The sequence below is a fragment of the Microchirus variegatus genome (assembly GCF_963457635.1).
Source record: "Microchirus variegatus genome assembly, chromosome: 13".
NCBI lineage: Eukaryota > Metazoa > Chordata > Actinopteri > Pleuronectiformes > Soleidae > Microchirus > Microchirus variegatus.
Window position 1 is genome coordinate 1,126,668 of NC_139814.1, and position 22,703 is coordinate 1,149,370.

Below are 22,703 nucleotides of genomic sequence, written 5' to 3' on the forward strand. Positions count from 1 at the left end.
TTCTGTTCATAACTTTTATGGACGCTGAGGGAGTCCGGTTTGGTGAGCTCAGGATTGGGTCTCTGCTTTTTGCGGATGATGATGTAGTCCTGTTTGATTCATCAGGCCGTGATCATCAGCTCTCACTGGAGTGGTTCTCAGCTGGGTGTGAAACGGCTGGGATAAGAATCCGCACGTCCAAATCTAAGACAATGGTCCTCAATCGGAAAAGGGTGGAGTGCTCTTCTTCGGGTCGGGGATGAGATCCTGCCCCAGTGGAGGAGTTTAAGTATCTTGTGTCTTGTTCACGAGTGATGGAAAAATGGAGCGAGAGATCGACAGATGGATTGGTGCGGCATCTGCAGTAATGCAGACTCTGCATTGGTCTGTCTTGGTGAAGAAGGAGCTGAGCCAAAAGGCGAAGCTCTCAATTTACCAGTCGATCTATGCTCCTATTCTCACCTATGGTCACGAGATGTGGGTAGTGACCGAAAGAACGAGATCGCGAATACAAGCGGATGAAATGGGCTTCCTCCACAGGGTGTCTGGGCTCTCCCTTAGAGAAAGGGTGAGAAGCTCGGTCATCTGGGAGTGGCTCAGATTAGAACCGCTGCTCCTCTGCATTGAGAGAAGCCAGATGAGGTGGCTCGGACACCTGGTTAGGATGCCTCCTGGACGCCTCCCTGATGAGGTGTTCCCGACACGTTCCACTGGGAGGAGGCCCCGGGGAAGACCCAGGACTCGCTGGAGAGACTATGTCTCTCAGTTGGCCTGGGAACGCCTCGGGATTCCCCCCGAAGAGCTGGACGAAGTGGCCGGGGAGAGGGAAGTCTGGGCCTCTATGTTCAAGTTGCTACCACCGCGACCTGACCTTGAATAAGTGGTAGAAGTGTGGTGTTATGGAATAAGTGTAAGGGATGCCTTTATTTGGGAGTAACGGGATGTGACGTCAGCTGAAGTTAACAGCAGCTGTAGCTGACCGAGTGGTTTAATAAAGACGGTCTCCAAACACATCGTTGTACGAACCTCATTCTCAGATAAACTTGACAAAAGATGGATGGATGGATGGATGAATCCTATTGTACCTTCTGTCACTTTAATAAAGCTCTTCAACCCTACTGACACACTTCATTGTTATATATGTGTGTGAGTGTGTGTGTGTATAATTTAAAGAAAAAGATGACAAGAGGGAAAAGAGAGATCAAGAGCAGACATACGTATATAATAGTTTTATTGTGTTCTGTCAGAGGAGTCTGTTATTATACAGCAGCACCTATTTTGTTATTATGCAACAATGATAACAGTATAACTCCTACCTACTGTAAAACATAAAACAGATCAGCAGGTCATGCAGTAAAGCTGTTTATTTGTTGGTACACTCAAATAAAGCTGTTGTGAACTAGAGTTTTTAATCATTGATCAAAGAATTCTTGCTGGTATTTTTCCCATCAAATGTTTTTTTGAGTTTTGTTCTGGTCTGAATATAATAATGTAACATTTTGGAACAAAAATGCATGTCAGCAAACCAAAACTGGAGGCCAGAATTGCAAATATCTCCACAGCTACAGTGAATTTCCCAGGAGAGCTGACATATGCTGGGATGAATGTGATCCAGACTGCACAGAATATCAGCATGCTGAAAGTGATCAGTTTGGCTTCATTAAAGCTGTCTGGCAGCTTCCTAGCAAGAAAAGCAAGTATAAAACACAAGACAGCAAGAAGCCCGATGTAACCCAACACAGCCCAGAATCCAACTGCTGAACCCAGGGCACACTCTAAAATTATTTTTTCTTTGTAGTAATTCACATTCATGTTTGGGAAAGGAGGGTTGGTTGTTAGCCAAAGTATACAAATTACAGCCTGAACGAGGGTAAAAATGAGAACACTGAGTCTCTGCTGTGCAGGTCCGAACCATTTCATCACATTACTGCCCGGAAGTGTTGATCTAAAGGCCATTAAAACAACGATGGTTTTCCCCAGAACACAAGAGATACAGAGAACAAACGTGATACCAAATGCAGTGTGTCGCAGCATGCAGGACCACTCAGACGGCCGACCGATGAAAGTCAGAGAACACAGGAAACACAGTTTTAATGAGAAGAGCAGCAGGAAGCTCAGTTCAGAGTTGTTGGCTTTTACAATGGGAGTCTCTTTATGAGTCAAGAAAATGATTGATATCAGAAGAGATAAAAATATACCAACGCAACCAAATCCAGTTAAAAGTGCCCCCATTATCTCTCTGTATGAAAGGTATTCAGTTGGTTTTGGGAGACATATGAATTTCTTTTCATTTGGCCAGAATTCAGGTGGACAAATCAAACAATCTGGAGAATCTGTAAAAGATTTGAAAATATGCAACAATTAAAACTCCTTTTGAAATCATTCGTCATGTATTTCACCTTCACTCACTACAACATAAATAAATGTATTTATTAATGCAGATCCTCACTCACTTGTCTTGTTACTAATGGCTCCCTCAGGGCACTCAAAGCAGTCAAAGCAGCACACAGGTTTATGTTTGTTTATCGCTTTTCTAGTCCCTGGAGGGCAAGGTTCTCTGCAAACAGACTTTAGCACCTTAGACAAAAGACAAAAGACAACATGAAAAAACTGAACACAGCTACTAAATATATGGAGATTGCAGTTCAGACAAGAAAGGGAAAAAAAAACTTTCTCACCTCTGCACTGTTTCCACCCCAAACTATTTCTGTGTCATCTTTCAGTTTGAATTTGTCGCCGTCTGGAAGTGAGGTGTCATAATGCCCGATATTAACAATCTCAATTGAACCGTTGTCTTTTATCTGCCAGTTAACCAAGTCATACTGGGCAACAGATTCACCATTTTCATCAAAGAAAACCTTGGCCCCATTCTTTGTTGTGAAGTTGACATACTTTATGTGCTCCAGCACCTGCAGAGAAGTCATCAGAGCATTGGCAGATAAACATGGTTTACAACCACCAGCATCAAATGTAATCAAATGCTTAAACATCAGAAATACACATTATCAAGTCTGTGATGACTAATGATCAAATTTACCACAACGTACTAATTTTGGCTGAACATCTTTCTTAGTCACACAGGGTTTCCCAGTGGTGGGATTTGAGCCATTGGCACACTGCAATAGAGCATGAAGTGCATATGCAACCAAGTACACAGCTTTGTATACGTTATTCTCAGCAGTGAAATAAGTCACATCTGTGTAGTCACTGGAAACTGTGTGGAGATCTTCTGTGCCATTACACATAGTAGAGGTATTTGATGCCGAGAAGCTGCAGTCAAAGAACTTCTCCCAGAAAGTTTTGATGATGCCACTCTCTGGTTCATCTGAAGGCTTTAAGCTGAGTAAGAACTCACTCAGACCAGGCATTGATGCCCGAGGGAGGGCAAAGCCCATCACACCCTGTAAAATGTCCCTCCTCTCTTCTGAGACCAGGTCTGGTTGAGTGACCCAAGACTCACTTCCAATCCACTGCTTCCCAGTTATGTTATATTCCTCTATTCTTGACAAGAATGATTTGGTAAAAGACAAGGACACAAACAACAGGACTACCTTTGATGAGGAATCCCTCAGTGTCTCCACAATAACAGCCAATCTTTTCCTTGATGTCTTTGAGTAACGCAGTCTGTATTCTATACATATGCCCTCTTTCTTTGCTTCCTTCACAAATTCAGCCATACCTTCCTCTGAGTAAAAACCCTGAGAATAAATGATTCCCACCCAGCGCCAGTTGAAATATTTTATCAGTTGCACCAGACCAATGACTTGGAAGCGGTCACTCGGCACAGTCCTGAAGAATGTGGGGTACAGCTTTTTGTCACGTAAACAATCACAGGTTGACAGGTGGCTCACCTGCAGAAAAGGAAATATAGTTGACTTTGTTACAGCTGTGATGTATTTTTTACTGAGCCCTGATTCTGCTTTTATTAACAGTTGCATTAACAGCCTGGTGTCATTGAAAATCTATAAATCTACTATAAGGTAAAACAAAATACATATCAGTAGACAGACACGTTGGCAGCATATTATACTGAGGATTATTAACTGGGAAAGTTAGTTGGTAAGTAAATACAACACAAGATAATGTATAGTGTTTGAAACAACATTTTAAGTAATTTACTTACTCAACCAAACCCTGTAATATACATTATCTGTCATTATCTTTGTACAATACACTGCCAGGTGTTTACAATTCATTTTACAGAAAATAAATCGCAAAGCATTTTAAACACAACAAGGCAAAGTTATGTGCTAATCATGTTGTCTCACCTGTGGAATGGACAGTGAGCTCAGGATGTTGTTTATATAAGCACTCACTCCAGACGATGAATGGCCCAGGACAGCCTGTACCTGACCACTGCAGACCTTCACTTCCTCCCCATTCACAGCTTCAATGGCAGCTCGAACCAGGTTTTCAGTGCCACAGCCGTTGTACAGCCTGTAGCCAAGACTGACACCAGGAAGGAGCTCAGTGTCTCTGTTTATCTCGTTCACAGTAAACATCACAATCCTGGCAAACTTCAGTTCCCTGTCATTCATCCTGAAAACAGAAGAAAAATGAATCAGTGGCTCACTCTATTTCACATTCACAGTTTTCACATATTATGAGCATATTTACTTACTTTTTGCAGTACGTGTAAGGAAGTTCATGGTAGCCATTATCTATCAATTTCCGTGTACTAGTCATAGAGAAGATTCCTCCTATAATGAGATCACCATCTTTAGAAAATTCCTTGAATCCCGTCTGTCCAATCATTTTGCATGTTTGGCTTTCTGATCTTGTCCTAGCGAGAAAAGACAAGAAAAACACAGTGATCCAGCACATCATGATCAGCCCAACAACACTGAACTCAATCTTGGAGCTGACTTTTATTATTGTTTTTCCACCATGAGAGAAACATCATCAGCCAATGTGAGCACACTTTCAATTCTCAAAAGGTTATTTTGTTTTTCACACTTCACCGCATCAACACAACATCGACAGTATCACTAAAGCTAAACAGGGTCAACCATTCTACGCAGTTTAGGATTTTTAAGTACATTTAGGAGGGACGATGACATCAGCTGGTTTCGCATTGGGTCCTGCACTGACATTGATTTACTTTCAAAGAAAGAAAGAAAAAAAATCCTTTTTTATTTTTAAAAATCACATTTATTAACAAAATTTAAACATTAAACAAAATAAATCCACTCATACAACAAGACACAACAATACTGTAGAAGTAATGTAAAAAACTTAAATTAACCAAAAAATATACACTACATCAAAAAAACACCCAAAACATATACACTTTGCCAAGAAAAACACCCCAAAAAAATAGACACTAACCCAAACACCCCCCATTTACAACAGAACACAAAAACTCGTTCACACACCACACATCTCTGAATTTGTCTGTCATTCATTGCCTTGTAGAAATGAAAATCGATATCCAGTCTTGCCTTTATCATTATTTTCATTGTTTTCTGCGATAAAATCAGATGTTTCTTTTTTGTTTCTTGTACACTGTAATCTTTGCCTGACCCAGAAGGAAGTTTAAAATACACCATTTCTTTTTTTTTTCTTTTTTCTGTGTTTAAACCAGTGATGTACGCTTGTTTGTTAAAAAACAGTCCAAAAGAAATAAAAACTCCCTCTAAACACCGGAACAGATTTTTGAGCCTCTAACAGTCCAGGAAACAATGAAACACAGTTTCTCTCAGAGAACAGAACGGGCAGTTTTCTGACACATTTGGATTAAAAATGGATATAAAACTGTTAACTGCCACAGCCCCATGTAAAATTCTTCATTGTAGATCTCCAACTTTTGTTAACGGTGGTTTATAGAGTGACTCCCATGAAGGGTTCACGTCTGGTGGGAGACTGAGGTGATCCCTCAATGGTGTGTCCACACAGGACAATCTGTGCCACAACATTGACAACAACTTTTTCTAAAATATTGTCCCAGTTTTTGTCTGTCGTGTGTTGTGGTCTCCCAGATATTCAAAACCACGCTTTTTCCACATAAGGTTGCCTGGGAGTCGGATCCCTTCCATCCCTTCTCCCACCATAATGGTTTCACCTTTGTTCCAATTTACTTTGGCGGAGGAGATCTCGCCAAAGCATTGCACAGTTTTGGTTAAAAAGTCCACATATTTTTTTTTTTTTACAGCAACAATTACATCATCAGCATATGCAGACAATTTAAAACCATATTCAGAACTGGGAACAATAAAACCAGAGGGACCTGCAATGAGCTGTTTTCTCTGGCTCTATGGCCAGAGAGTAGAGCATGCCTGAGAGGGGGCCGCCCTGCCTCACACCTCTCTGACTTTAAAAGGAGCACTTAAACCACCGTTAACTTTGATTACATTCTCAATGTCTCCATACAAGGTCTGAATCTTGGCGATAAACCCTGAGCTGAACCCATACCTTTTTAAAGCGCACCACGGGTAAGAGTGCTCAACCCGGTCAAATGCCTTTTCTTGGTCTATAGAAATAAAACCAAGTTCGGTGTCGAATGAACTAGAGCAGGGATGCCAGGGTGGAATCGGACAGGGGGCCAGATTGTTTTCAAGTGAGACCTCAGGGGGCCGGATTACACTTTCGGATTGAAAAGGCCAAACCCTGACTCAACAAATAGATATGTAGGCCATTTGAAATTATTCATGAAGGCCAACACATCAAAAAGAAATTGCATTGGCACCAAAATATCCTCACAATGAGGCCTACAATTGCACATATGTATCCAGCCATGGCCAAACCGGTCACAAGTCTACCGAGGGACATTATGAGTTATTTACAGATTCTGGAAGTGTGAATTCTAAGCTTTCCAACAATGTCTAACACATGCAAATCGGATAATATTTGAAGAAGATATGGCCATTTGAATGTAGGCACTCCTCAAACTGCTTTACGGAGAATTTCAGCCTCAAAGATTTACACCTTCCGAGAGCCAAGAGACAGAATCATCACATTTACATAGAACAACCCCTTCCTGGTCTAAGCTGTCAGTGAAACCACACCTCTCTGTATGAGCACAGATACTATTGTTGTGAGCTACACTGCTACATAGAACAATACATATACAATACATAAACTGGAGAAAGTATCTTCTTAAGTTTTGAAATGAAATAACTTAAAAAATATATGGGGGGGTATGGCTTATTCTGTTATCATTTCTTGTCCTTACACTGTAGTCATACAGTGGTATGCAAAAATTTGGGCACCCCTGTACATTTTCATGATTTTCCTTTATAAACCATTGGTTGTTTGAAAAAGACATTTCAGTTAAATATATCATATAGGAGACAAACACAGGGATAATTTTTTTTTTTTTAACCTGTCCTGCCCAGTACCTGGGACATGTAGTATGGTTGACTACGTGCCCTGTGGTGTTAAGCAGATTTGCTGCGCGCAGGGCAAGTCTCTGATACTTGGCCTGCAGTGTTTTTATTCTTATTTATTTGTTTTATGATCGTGGTAACCGGACCGGACAGGGGGACGGGGAGTGTACAGACGAGGGAAGGGAAAACTGAGTTCAGTTAAAACTGAACGAACCCCAGAGTTCGGTCTCTTCACCATATCGATCTCTTCACCATAGCTCTCTGCGAGAGAGGACATATGTGTTTAAGAAGAGGAAAACATCAAAGAACTCCATCCTTGCTGGCCAAGCTTTGAAGATTCTTCTTCGTCCATTCCTACCCCATTTTTGTTTTTTCCCCTTTTGTTTTTCTTTTTATTCAACGAGACGCCCGCTCCCGTTCTCTGATACCGGTATACTGACCGAAGAACAGATTGAACCACGCGTAACACAGCTCTAGAGGCGCCCTTTCATCTCTCCCATTCCGGCAGAACCAGCGGACGCACGGAGCAGAATTGCGCAACGCGATCCACGGACCCCTTCCTTACTCGTTGTAAGGCAACTCATAGTAAGCGATTGTGTCTGGGCAAAATAGCGATTCAGAGCTTATTATAAACACGGGAGTGCACCCCGGAGTTTCATTGTGTTCTTATTGTTGATGTACTTTTTATTTTCTTTCATTGTCACCGTGTGTGTCTCACACACGGCTGTAACTTGTGTAGAATAATACCTGTGAGCTAAGCTAGCAGACCGTTTAGCGGAACCACCGCGGTGCCGTCCGTCCAGCTGATATTGTTTATTATTCATGCCTTTCGCTCTGCGCGCAGCGCCAGCGGCGATCGTAATAGAAGCTTAATTTGACCGGTAAGAAGACAGGCTCACGAGATAAACTCTCGCTAATCTGTGTGGTCGAATAAGGTTTCTATTTCTCCTCACGAGTCTCCCCTTTTGTACTGTGATTTGTCCTCGTGTATCGCGATCCTGTGTCCTCAACACAGTCCGCGATCACTCATTGAGAGGAAACTTCCGTGATCTGCAAGAACCACAGTTTAAGTCGGACAAGCCGAATAAACTGTGTGATTACAGAAGTTTTCTGATCAGACTCGTTCCTTTGTCTATTTCACTTCTTGCCGCCATTACCTTTAAATTTTCCACATCACTGCTGACTTCACTTCCTCCTTCAACTCTCCTTTTTTACTCAGCGCTTCCGCTGGTGAAAGACGGAAGAGCGGAGCGAAGAAATCAGAGCACGAGCGCCATCTCGCGTCGCCTCACGGTAACAGCGAGTGACGCCATTTTCACGTGACGTAACTTTTGGTAACCCGGAAGTGGGAGGCGCGTCGTCGTGACAACCGTCACGTCAGAGACCCCTCCTTCTTTTACCTTTTGGCTTTGTTTGTTGCTTCCTGTTTTACTTTGGCTTTGTTTTGTTCACTTCCTGTTACCTACTGCCATAGTGACACGCCCCCCCCCCCTTTGCACTGTTTCCTTTACACACACACACACACACATTCCTGCACTCAGATCCATACCCCCTGTTTATTTTATTTTACTTTCTTTCTTTTATATTGAAACATTTTTACCAGCAGTTATTTTAGATTAAGGGATTGATGTTTGTTGCTGTTATTGATTAATTTTAATGCTTTAATAAATGTTGAACCTTTACTTTAAAAGTACCGTTTCTGTCTTTTGTGCTTGCTTGTTTGTAACAAAGGGTAATTGAAAGAAGCCAGTGTACGATCTCACACCTTTTTTGTTATTTATTAATTAATATTAATATACTTATTATTAATTAGTTATAACTGATAGTCAAGAGACACTTGAAGGTTGTAAAGTGACAGTTTCTCTGTCATTCTCCTCACGCTAAGAGGAGTGGTGCCCCGTTTTAAGAAATTAATAACAAAATGAATTATTAAAAATAATTAATCATTTGTGTTAATATTTTCCCACCAATTACTAAGTTGAATCACAACACTGCCAAAACAGCCTTTTTCAGAATGATTGGTTTTGTGCCTGGTCATTTACATGTGAATGGGACTCAGGTAAACACACATCCACTGCCAGGGGAGTGTCGCCACTTATCACCTATTGTCATGCACCGTCGTCACAACCCCCGCTCCATATACCCCATAGTAATGTCCGTTTACCCGTTGTTACTGAGTTTCACCGTAATGCATAGAGTGACCACGATTTTGGCTTCTCACGATCATAAAAACATTAAAATCGAAAAAAAAAGATTAATGTGCCGCTTAGACTTAGACATGTTTTTTCTCATTTTGGGGACTGGTATGGCCCACTGAGTCCCAATTATAAGTACTAAAAGATTAAAAAGTTGATTTTGCCGGATTGGGGACCTTTAACAGTGACAGTGTAGTACAGTGCAGACAGAACATACTTCACAGAACATAAACAGCACTAAACAATTAAGGTTATACAAAACAGACAGAACATACTTCACAAAACATAAGCAACACTAAACAATTAAGGTAATACAAAGCAGAACATACTTCACAGAACAAAGCATAAACAACACTAAACAATTAAGGTACTACAAAATAGACAGAACATGCTTCACAAGACAGAACATAAACAACAACAAAAAAAATGCTAACAGTCCACACACCAGAAGTCTCTGTGCTTTCGCTGTCCCAGTCCGTGAAGAAGCTGCTCAGCCACAGCTGACTTATTGTCCTGTTCTCTTTGCCTTCCTTTGTCAAACAAAGCTTTGATGATGACTGCTTTGATGATAATCACGCTTTAATTTCGCACTGCACACATACACACACACACACACACACACACACACACACTGCACACATACGCTGGAAAGTTCCAGACACTCTCTCTCCCCTCCTCGCTCTCTCTGAGTGAGAGCTGTATATTAATTAGCCATGTGTATTCTCCGTGATCGTCAGCTGATTGGCTGAAAAAGCAACAAAGGCTCTGGAATGTGAGATCGCCACACCCAAACTAGGAGCGATTCACAGTGATAAAACAACCTTAATTCAAAGACAAAGTTTATGGTTTTAAGACCCACAATACTGTGATTTGAAGCATGTAGTGGCTTCTTCAAAACTTCAACTTGTGTAATTTTGAAAAAAACGGAAATCCCTAATTTAGAAAAAAAAAGTGTTTTCCTGTTTTTCTTGTTTTGCGCTCGCCCGACTTGTTCCCGCTTGGTCCGTGGCGGGTCACATATAGGAAAGGGGGGGGGGGGGGTGACTTATTCTGTTCTAATTTCTTGTCCTTACACCAGTGTAGTCATATTTCCATCTGTTTTTGTTGTTGATTCTTTTCGTTTTGAAATAAGTTGCCACAAATCTGCCACGAATGCCCTACGACACACAATCAAACGTATCTTTACCATGTAATATGCTTCTTCAGTACACAAACAAATATTAATGATACCAATACAAATAACCAACAACAGGAATTTTAAATTGAGAGTTAATAGTGATCCTGACCAAACTATACTTACATTACAGTATATACTTAGGTAGTTCATGCTACACTGGAAAACCTGTAGCATTCCATATTGACTAGAGTAATAGTTATACAGTTCAAACATTATAATGGCTACTTCTCTTGCAAAATTGTAGCTCATCTGTAGCCCAAGACTCATGTTGTGTATATGGATGTATGATGATAGCCTACAATAACTTTCCTTGTAATGCATGCTCACAGGATGGATGACCTACATGAGTTTTTGAGGGAGAGAAATGTTCCTGATGAAACTCTTGAGACTCTGGAGTGTGAGAAGGTACCTAACTGCAAAAGTAGAATATTTCAGTCAAATAACTGCCCTTTTTGTATTACTTTTTATTGCTTCTGATTTATTAAAAACAAGTTTAATTTTCTTTTTAGATTGATGCCAGCACCATACAGCTGATGACAGATCAACAGTTAAAGACGTATCTGCCATCATATGGGGATCGCCTAGCAGTGTTAGGATTTTGAAGGCGGAAGGAAAACTGCCATAACACTCGCAAATCAAAACTTTTTGAGCGCCTTAAAACAAAATTGTCCAAAAGAAAACCTTGTGATGAAGGAGGCAGCAGCAGCAAAAACCAAGGGGTGCATTCTCCACCGATTTCGAAAAAAAATGCTCTGAAGACAATCAGAAACGTTGAAATAGGATGGATGCATTATGATGATGAAACAGGGGCTTTCAAGCAAGTGAGAGCCAGACGAGGAGGCGGAACAAGAAAGGTCAAGATTTCAAAGGATGCTCAGAAAAGGGATTTGACACAGGAAGCAGCTGGTCTGTTCTTTCCAGATGGGAGAAATAGTTTTGGGCCCTTCACAGATTTTGAGTTAGATCTCATAAATTATGATGAGGTGACAGTTGACGATATTATCACAGTCGGAAAATTGTATACTGACACAAAACTCTCTCTTCTTAGGTTTTATTTGACAACAAAGAAGAAAATAATTGACAGTCCACACAGTCACAGCGCAGGTTTGGCTCCAACAGTAGAGAGACAACACAGCTCTCAGAATCAGTTTGCCACTTCTTCTGTTAGTGTTGCTACAGTATCATCTGCTACATTTGAAACAAGCAATGCTGAAGAGCTGTCTCTTGTTAGCACAAATGATGAAAATTTTGTTTTTTCAATATATTCGGAAGAGAGTGTGAGTGAGGATGTTTATGAGAGCAGCAACATTGTTTTTATAGGACCATTTTCAGAGAATGAGCAACAGAATTTGGATGATACACTACCCGTTTCACCACAATCCATGCCATCCAGTGAGAAAGCGAAGAGAATACTGGTTGTTCACAGAGGGCAGGTACTGCGAGAGCTCATAGCACATTTCTGTGATGATGGACTTGAAGAGGTTGACATCAAAATCAAGCTTCTTCTGGCAGATGGAACACCTGAGATTGCGTATGATGACGGAGGAGTTGTAAGGGACTGTCTCTCCGAATTCTGGCATGAATTCTATGACCAGTGCACAACAGGAAATGCTTTTAAAGTGCCCTTTCTAAGGCATGATTTTGGACAGCAGCACTGGGAGAGCATTGGCCGAATAATTGCTTTTGGATGGGCGAGGGAGAAATATCTTTGCGCCTGTCATATTAGAGCAAGCTGCCCTGGGATATGTAAAGAGTGATCTAGTGGAGAATTTCCTCAAATACATGCCTGAATCTGAGCGTACTGTGTTTGAATCATGGCAATCCGATATTAACAACGTTGACCAAGAAGAATTAATTGAAATCCTAGATAACCACAGCTGCAGAAGGATACCAACAGCCAGCAATGCCGGTGAAATCATCCATGAGCTTGCCCACAAAATCCTTATCCAGGAGCCTGCCTATGTAATCGAACAATGGGCAAAGGTGCTCAACATGTCAAGGCAAAGCCTTCAGGACCTCACAACAGCATATGAAGCCCTACAACCAACTGTAAGAAAAGTTGTGAAGTCTCTCACCTTCCCAGAGACAATGAATGTCCACCAGAAGGACATTCAGAACTACCTAACCACATATTTGAGGAATGCGGATACGCATCACCTGTGTTTGTTCCTTAGGTTTTCCACAGGATCTGATCTATTCTTAGGGAAGAACACCATTATTGTCTTCACCAAGATTCAAGGTTTTCAGAGAAGACCTGTGGCCCATAAGTGTGGCTGTGTGCTGGAGCTGTCAGTCCATTATGACAGCTACCCTGACTTTAGCTCAGAGATGAACAAGGTGTTGGAGTCCAATGTGTGGGTAATGGACATAATCTAATGTAATACAGGGATGTGTGTGTTTATGCTATTCACACACAATTTCAATGTGAACTGTTGTTTCTATGTCTAATGTCAGTGACAAGCGTCCTCATGTGAAAATTTGCACAACATTTAAATTGTTCAACAGATTGTTCTGCAAACAATTCCTTCCTGGTTTTTACCTAGATCATTTGTTAAGGATAAAACCATAGGACGTAATAACATCAAGCTAGTAGACATCCAGGAGGGCAAAGTTGTTTGTTTTGATAATTTTTATTGCCACTTTGACACTATTGTCAGTAAAGAATATTGTTCATTAATGTTTGTGAAAACAATGTTTTCAGCTTTTGTTTGTTTTTGAGCTGAGCAGTTGTCTTGTCAAGTTATTACTACCAAAATAACATTTTGGCTTGTATTTGTTAATGTCACTTTAGATAAAGGCCTAATGATGTGGCAAAGGACATCTGAGGTCACTCAAAACAACCATCTTGTCGAGGAATGTAATTGATAAATCCTCAGACACTCATACAACCTTTGTTATCTTTATCATAATAGTCTGTATCATCGTTTTCTCTTGAGCATATAGTACATGTTCTTACACAGTTTAGATACAAAATAGTGTGTTGGTTTTGAGCCAAGCAATTATTGTCAAGTGAAGTAACATTTTGGCTGCCATTTGTTAGTTTTACTTTAGGTTAAGGCCTCATCGCATTTGTGCGTAAAGGAAATTTATGGCAAACTGACCATTTTAAGATTTTTTGACTTAATACAGTACAGTGCCTCTAGTCATCACAGTCGTAGTCTAAACATCTAATGTTCATAAATGAGCTAGAGTGTTCTGTTGCTCTGGTAAAATGTTAACAAAGTTAAGAAATGTTAAGAAACATTACACAAAAATATTTGGCAGCTGTCACAACTCGCTGGCAATATCTTTGTTTTGGTCATGAGATTGCCATGTTAATGTGTGATTGTTGTTGTTGTTGTACTTGTTACCATTACAACTGTTACCAGGGACCGTGTCCTCATGTTCTTTATTGACAATGTTTTGAAAAATGTAGTGAAATATTTTCACTGTGTCTATGGTGCACAGTTTTGCAGGTGCATCATACAGTGCATGCCAAAGGCAATCTGGCCAAGATAACGAAATTGCGCCTCTATATATGCAATTGTATTACCAAGCACAAAGATAATGAAATGCCTCACGTTACTGTCACCTATTTAGGACTAGAATGCTACTAAGACTAACATGGATTTAAAACTAACAACCCAAGGATAGTGAATTATCAGATCAAAAATGAACTTATGATTAATACGATTACATAATGTATAAGCTTGCCAGGCATTCTTCCACTGATAAACAGCATTGAGCAATGATTGCCATGCACCGTCACTATCTAATCGGCAACACCATGGACAGAGGTAAGGTAATACAACTTCAGAAGAGCCTGCAAAGTGCAGTTATTCAGCACCACGCACAGCACCCTGCGTACACGATGGGTGCATTTATTCCAAAGATATCAGACTATCAATGAAGAATCACAATGGAATCGCTGATGTACTTTGATCTTAATTATTTTGTTTTATTTTAGGATTACTGAAACCTGTCTTTTGACCCATAAGGAAATTATTCTCACTACTAAAAATTCATTAAATGTTCAATTTACTTTACTAGATATTTGTTCTTAACAACCAGCATTGTGAGAATTTTAAAATCAGGTTTGGAAAAAAGTTAAGACACTTTTTTGCTTCTCTGTGTGTTACGTTTTATTGCATCTTGCTCATCAGCATAATAACAGTTACTGTAAGAGTAACTAATAATAACCACAATGACACTCAAAGAGATGCAACACCTGCGTGTGAGCTTGCTCAAAATAAAAATTTAAAAATTATAATCAACATATGCTGCTCTTTTATATCTTTGTTGTTAAGGCAATATGAAGCTACAAAAAAATTAGCCTATAATTTAAAGACAGTGTCACTGATTTTTCTCTATTCCCCCAACCCATTAATAATCATTTGACGAAGTCTTAGATAAAGGTCAGTAATTTCATACACATCATCAGACATTGCAAGGTTGTGCTCAGCCATAAATTCATTACATAAGTGAAACACATCCTCATCACAAGGATAGTCCTTAAAAATACAGTCCTCTCGACATTTTTCTGTCTTCCTTTGATCAGCTGGCAGCAAGAAATTCTGAGACCCATAAAGATTGGGAACCGCATGGATTATTGAAGGGCGGCCATTTGGAGCCCGAGGATTGTTGGTTGTTCTTATGCGATGATCATTCCAGACAGTAACAACTTCATCAAGCTCCTCCTATAGAAAAAGAGTGAAACTGTTGTTTGAACATAATCTGAGTTTATGTCATTATATCTCATAGTTAAATTTGTGTTGATAAACAATATTTTGAGGATACTATACCTGTATGGTATTTTGGAAGCAAAACTGGATCAGTGATTTGTCAATGAAGCTGCCAACAAAATGGCCATCTGCTTTCAGCTGGTCAAAGTGAGCCATCCAAAACTGGACACATTCACTTCTCAAGGTGCACCACCAACATTCAATCCTTTGATTGCCAGAACGTGGACCTAAAGTGACACACTCCATACCATTCTCATCTTCACTGTTGTGCAGAAACTTTTGCATCACTGCAACATGTGTGTTCTCAGTGCCGTGATCTAACCTGACTTTTTGCGGACATCCACGGTTTTCGGTCACAGCATCAATAAAATAACCTGCAATAATACGAGGGTCCCTGTTCGTTTTGTATGCTTCTAGCCACATCATTTTTCTAGAAAATCCATCTATCCAACCACTGATGCATATGCTATATGGCTTTAATTTATCATACCCATCTATATGCCATACGTAGTTTGGCCCTCGACTGACATACATCCGCCGTCTCAAACGGTTACGTGCACGCAGATCCACTCCATTTCTGTCCATCAGTCGCATCAATTGGCGCACAGTTTCTCTGTCGGTTACTATCCCGGCCAACCAACATTTCTGGTGCATCCATCTGTACCCGTGCTGTTTGCCAGATGTTTGTAGCTGTTGGTCAATGAAGGATGCAACTTCAGCTTCATCTGTCTTATTCCTTCTTCGCCAAAGCCGGTTCCTTTGTAGCTTTCGCTCTAGAGTCCGAAGGCTTAGTTTGATATTGTGTGATTCCTCCAAGAGCACTAAAATTTCACGATTTGTGAATCCACGTCTAAAATAGTCTTCAATGATGGTATCCATTTAGGTCTGCTAAGTCTTGTCTCACCCACTTGCTTCTGTGGCTTTGGCGCATATGAGGAAACATAGACAAGTCAATATGTTGAGATAGTATCTCATTATTTTGAGATACTAAGTCAATATATTGAGATACTAAGTCAATATTTTGAGATACTATCTCATTATTTTGAGATACTAAGTCAATATATTGAGATACTAATTCAATATTTTGAGATAGTATCTCATTATTTTGAGATACTAAGTCAATATATTGAGATACTAAGTCAATATTTTGAGATAGTATCTCATTATTTTGAGATACTATCTCATTATTTTGAGATACTAAGTCAATATATTGAGATACTAAGTCAATATTTTGAGATAGTATCTCATTATTTTGAGATACTAAGTCAATATATTGAGATATTAAGTCAATATTTTGAGATACTATCTCATTATTTTGAGATACTAAGTCAATATATTGAGATACTAAGTCAATATTTTGAGATAGTATCTCATTATTTTGAGATAATATCTCAAGATAGTATCTCATTATTTTGAGATACCATCTCATTATTTTGAGATACTAAGTCAATATAATGAAATACTATCTCATTATTTTGAGATGGTAAGTCAATATATTGAGATACTAAGTCAATATATTGAGATAGTATCTCATTATTTTGAGAAACTAAGTCAATATATTGAGATACTATCTCATTATTTTGAGATAGTGGGATCTTTTTTTTTTTTACACTGGCGGAAATGGGCTTCCATAATAAACAAAACGAAAATCCCTCATTTTGGAAAAAAAAAATTTTTTTTTCATGTTTTACTCGTTTGGCTGGCTTGCGCCTCCTTTGGCCATGGTAGGTCACATATTACAATTACAGCCTAAATCAGGAGATACACAACTTTTTTCCTATCCATGCAAGTAGCCTACATTTAAAAATTAGAAATGTAACAAAATAGACTAGGTGCCAACAAAACACATTTCCTTTAAATAACACAAGTGTAAACTGTTAATTTTATCATATTTATTGAAGGCTTGCACATGAAAGGCATGCTCGAACAACCCCAGAACGACTCCGTCAGTCACAGTCTCTCCCTCGCCGTCGCTCCCGCTGCCACCCTCGTCCTGAGGCGAATGCTTGCGTGTGCCGTTCTCTTCATCACGCAGCAGTCCAGCCCCCCGAAACCCGCCGGTGATCGCAGACTTTTCCACACTGCCCCACGCTGTCAGGATCCACCAGCAGATCCGAGCAAAAGTCGATTCTCGCATGCGGCCAGCCCCAGTGAATGACTTCTCGCCATTGGTCATCCAGGCCGTGTGAAAAAAAGTAGCGGTTAAAAGTCCGGAAATTACGGTAGCCTATACAGTATATTTTAAAATTAGATGAAATAAAAAAAAAATATTTTCCCCTTATCACCCCGCGGGCCAGATGGGACGTACAGGTGGGCCGGGTCTGGCCCACGGGCCGTAACCCTGGCATCTGAACTAGAGATGCCAGGGTTGTTGTTCGAAAACATTCTGAATTAAATTAACATTATCTGTGATTAGCCTGCCCGGTACACAGTAAGTCTGGTCTACATGTATAACCTGCTCCTTTCACTTTCCTTAGTCTGTTGGCCAATACCTTGGTGAGGATTTTGTAGTCGGTGCAGAGGAGGGACACCGACCACCAGTTCCTTATGTCCTGCAAGTCTCCCTTCTTGGGCAGGAGCGTGAGGACCGCCCGCCTACAACTCAGGGCATCTGACCTTGTGTCAGACTGTCCCCGAGCATGGGAGACTTGCCAGGCAAAGCTCTGCGGAGGTTCAGAGAGCTCCTGCAGGGTGACATCAGCTTCAAGATGTTTGTTGCCAGTTTCGGGCACCCTTGGCAGATCGGCTAGAAAAGATCGTAAGACTTCAGGTTTCTCAGTATATTCACATACATAAGCGGAGAGTTCCGGATGCAGCGGAGGAGTGCAGATGTGTGTTTGTGAGCTCTCGGTGGTCGGCGCTAGCATCTGCGTTTATCCTGATTCAAGCTCTCATAACTCTCATAACTTTGCATTATATGCAAGAAGAACCTCTTTTTATGGCAAACTACAACTTTCGATGTAAGAAGGGAAAGAACACTGCAACTCAAACTCCGCGACATGTACACGCTGTAACCACAATAAACATGGCGGACGGGGAAAAGGAAACATTCTTCAACAAACTTCTCGACGCTATTTAAGAAACTAAAGAGGACCTCACAAAACACATTAACGAAAATCGAATCCGCAATCTCTACGTTGTCGGATCAGGTTGAGGAGACTGCAAACGAAGACAACATTAAAGATACACGCCACCGGGTTGACAAAATGGAGAAGCACCTTAGTCATAATGCACCTCAAAGACAAAACTGACGACTTAGAAAACCGCAGCAGGAGGTCTAACATTAGGATTCTGAATGTGCTGGAAAAGGCAGAAGGTCATGATACCGTGGGATCTTTGGAAAAGTTTATACCACAAATACTGGGCATGGATAACTTCAGCTCACCCGTCACCCTCGAAAGAGCACACCGCATCGGGAAGAGGTCAGACAGACCACGGTCCCCCATCGCCAAGTTCCTGAACTTCAGGGATAAAGAGAAAATCCTCCGGATCTCGTATGTCATCTCAAAGGAGAGATGACATACGAGAATAAAAAGATATTGTTCTATCCAGATTACAGCGCAGACTTGCAAGGTAGGAGAGACAAGTTCCTTGACGTGAAGTGTATGCTGCGAGAGAAAGAGGTGGAATACGCGCTGATCTACCCAGCCCGGCTTTGCATTAAACATCAAGGATCTGTCAAGTTTTTCGCCACCCCAGCCGAAGCACAACGTTTCCTGAAAGAACTCCCAAGTGAGTCAGAATAACAAGTAACATAAAGCTGACTAAAGTGACTGCAGTGCGCAGTCCACCTTTAGACGCTGTTAAGGCGTGATTCCCACCTTTAATCTGAGAGGGAAAAAGTGACATGGTCAAGCTGTAATGTAGCAGCCTATTTCTGTTTAAATGTTAATAATAACTGGGACCATGACTGATGACAAACCTGCATCTGATTGCTGGACAATAGTTCATTAATAAACTATTGCTTTAAATCCAGATTTGGTTTATGAGCATGATGTCATATTTTACTCCCCAGTGATAGAACGGGATCATATTTTACTTAAACAACTTCATTTCCCTTTACATATTCTTGTATTATCCATAAAAAATATATTCTAAACTTTGCCAATACAAATTGTTACGAGTGGTAAGTTTTCAATAGTGAAAACTAAGCAGTTGCTTGAGCCACCACTGTAGTTTAAAGCGGACCTAGAGTGGTCCTGTTGCACATATATGTTAGTTATGGAGGTCTACTTACATACATTAACTTGTTTTTATGGTCAAAAACCTCCTAGTTGCTGTAAACGAGCCGATAGAAATCCTCTTTTCTGACGCTGTTCCTGAGTCGCGAGATTTCAGAGTGAACTCTCACCCCCAGAAGATAGTCTTGTGATTGGCCAATACTATTCAGCACATCCACTTTCAGAAGCGCAGCTCCCCCCTCTGGTGGATGCACTGCTCCTCATTATCAAAACATTGTTTTAACAATGTTTAAAAATAGCTTTGTCACGACTCCCCGCCGCAGTCCCTTTTATGACTTCGATCCGGAGTCAGACCCAGAGTCAGAAGACACTGTCGCTGATTAAGGCTCTCCGATTGGCCGTTGGTCTGAGAGTGAAAGCCAGAAGAGAGGCTTATGGTGGCGCCGAGCAGGGTGCAGAATTCTTTCCAGAAGTGTGAGATGAATTGTGGCCCTCGGTCTGAGACAATACCACTGGGGAAGCCGTGTATCCTGAAAATGTCTTTGATCATGACGTCAGCAGTTTCTTTGGCAGAGGGAAGTTTTGGCAGGGGTATGAAGTGTACCATCTTAGAAAACCGATGGGGGAAGTCCTGTGACGAAGTCCATAGAGATGTGGGATCAGGGGCGTTGAGGGATAATATAATAATCTATGTACCAACAAAGAGGAAGCTGCTATGGCCAGGACCAGGGGCCCGTTTCACAAAAGTAGGATTCAGATATCTAGGATGAATGATTGAGCCTCAGCCTCAGTTGGTTCCACAAAGACCGAGCCAGGATGATCGGACACAGATTCATCAAGCCAGGTGAAACCAATCCTGGATAAGTGCGTGTACACAGCTTCCTCAAATAGACCTCGCTGTCGATCGCAGATTCTCAGATTCACCATGACAACTGGGCCGTTCTTTTCGTCCTTGGAGGCTGAAATCCTCATGAAGGAAGTGAACAACCAAATCAAAAAGAAATGAAATAACAATAATAAACCAACAAGAAAAAGTGATCGCCTAAGTGCGTAAGCAGTGCGGAAATACACTTGAATTCCTCCGCCGAAACCATCACATTTACAATCCAAAAAGTTAATTAACGAAAACGTAGTTGTACTCTGATAATGAGTTTAAATTGGGAGTGAAAATGTGTAAATATCAATTCCTTTAGATGTAAAATACACTTTGTGTGTGTGCGCGCACACGCACAAAGTGCGTGTTCTCTTCTTTTTTAATTGTACAGATGCATTTGAGTGTTGAAACACATTTCACAAGTGCCCTGACTAATACTTAACAATGCACAAACATACATTATTTTACCTACAGGATGTCTACAAACACATTATCTGTGCTGTCCTTCAGTGTGTCCTGCCTGAAGAAGGAGAGGGCTTCAGAGTGCCATCACACATGGACTGGGACAATCCTGCCATCTATTTCAGTTAATATGCATTAATATTTAAAAAAAAACTACTGACCCCCCTCACGAGCATGATTAAAGAAGCTCTAGAAAATAAAAAATTACCAGACTCATTGGAAATTGCAACAATCACACTACTTCCAAAACCGGGCAAGGACAAACAGAAATGTGACTCGTACAGACCCCTCAGTCTCTTAAATGCAGACTATAAACTACTATCCAAACTAATTGCTCTCAGACTGGAAGACGTTATACCAAAGATAATACACCCTTTGTGCAAAGGAGGGCTACATAAAACTTAGGCTGCAATCTCTTAAAGTTTTAAGACGGTTGTCCAGCTTATTATATTTCTATGACTTGACTTGTGACTTGCTTGACCTAAGCTATGACTTGACTTGACTTGACTCGACCCTCACAAAAATGACTTGGGACTTGCTTGAGATTTGAAGGTTAAGACTTGAGACTTGCTTGAGACTTGCATATGTGTGACTTACTCCCATCGCTGATATACGGTATCATTAATGGAAAGTTACCTATTTATGAAAAAACATCTACAAAAGGAAAATGGGAAACGGACCTAGGCTGTGTTTATGAAGAGGTGGACTGGTATCATCTATTGGAACAGGCACAGACTGTGTAAATCTCCACAAAACATAGGCAAATTCCGTTCAATATATTCCATAGGACATACTACACCCCTTATAGGTTACATAAAATTGACAGCAACATTTCCTCCATGGTGTCAGAGATGTAAAGTAACCGATGGTGATCTTTTACACATGTTATGGAGTTGTTGCCCTCTGATAGAAGAATTTTGGAAACATGCCATTGAACTAACCTCATGGGTTATAGGAATTCAAATTGAACAGGAACCAAAACTGTGGATTCTGGGGGACACAAGCTCTGTTAGCGTGACCTACTACAGGAAATATTTTATTTTGCTTGCAAGCACTGCAGCGAAAAAATGCATACTAATTAACTGGAAATCTGAAAATTCTCCATCGATAAGACAATAGATTAATGAACTTGTGTCTTACTGTACACCTGAAAAGATACTATATAATGTGAGAGGGAAGCGTAACATCCTTCTACCTTCTCTGGATTTGGTTGACTGTGGTGGCGTGAACCTTCATGGACCGGCTTCAAAATAGCCCTCTGGGGGTTCTTTTTGTATAACTTAATTTGTCATTGATGTATTTGTAGTAGTAGTGCGTTGATTTATATACACATGAACGTATTCAGATGGATGTATAATTGTATGTACATAGAATGTGTAGAAATGAAAGGAAATTGGGAGCCATACGGGGGAGACTCAGAGTTTTCACTAAACCTGCTTTGTGAAACGGACCCCTGATTCACCTGGGTTTTGTTTGTTTGTTTGTTATCATTTACCTAAAATTAGCAGGAGACAGGGGAGTTTTATAATTTCACTGTTAAACTTGACAATTTAATTGATTCTGCACTGGCTTAAATGTTTTAATCATACTTACTCTGATCTAGTATCAATCACTCTATTTGCTCTACTTTAAAACAGCTGTTCTTATATGTGACAATGGTAAAAACCTGTTTTAGAGGTCAGGCCAGGACATACTTTTTTATTTGATATGGTGAACATTCATTCACTAACAACAATAACAAAACAGTTATATTGATTTTTCAATATAGAAATGGAAAAAATATTTGAGA

At 40.5% G+C, this 22,703-nt stretch overlaps 1 protein-coding gene across 1 annotated transcript in view; it reads right to left on the minus strand.

The window, feature by feature from the left end:
* Positions 1-1,398: 1,398 nt before the first annotated feature.
* Positions 1,399-22,703, minus strand: part of LOC310936124 (vomeronasal type-2 receptor 1-like) — a gene marked incomplete at both ends in the record, with an annotated part of 39,628 nt that continues 18,323 nt past the window's right edge. The window contains 10 exons of the mRNA XM_083900163.1: positions 1,399-2,312; positions 2,433-2,556; positions 2,658-2,888; positions 3,027-3,830; positions 4,248-4,518; positions 4,601-4,762; positions 12,051-12,197; positions 17,329-17,488; positions 17,853-18,143; positions 18,783-18,900. Coding sequence (XP_083756289.1) covers positions 1,399-2,312; positions 2,433-2,556; positions 2,658-2,888; positions 3,027-3,830; positions 4,248-4,518; positions 4,601-4,762; positions 12,051-12,197; positions 17,329-17,488; positions 17,853-18,143; positions 18,783-18,900 — 3,222 coding nt within the window. The remainder of the gene's footprint in view (positions 2,313-2,432; positions 2,557-2,657; positions 2,889-3,026; positions 3,831-4,247; positions 4,519-4,600; positions 4,763-12,050; positions 12,198-17,328; positions 17,489-17,852; positions 18,144-18,782; positions 18,901-22,703) is intronic.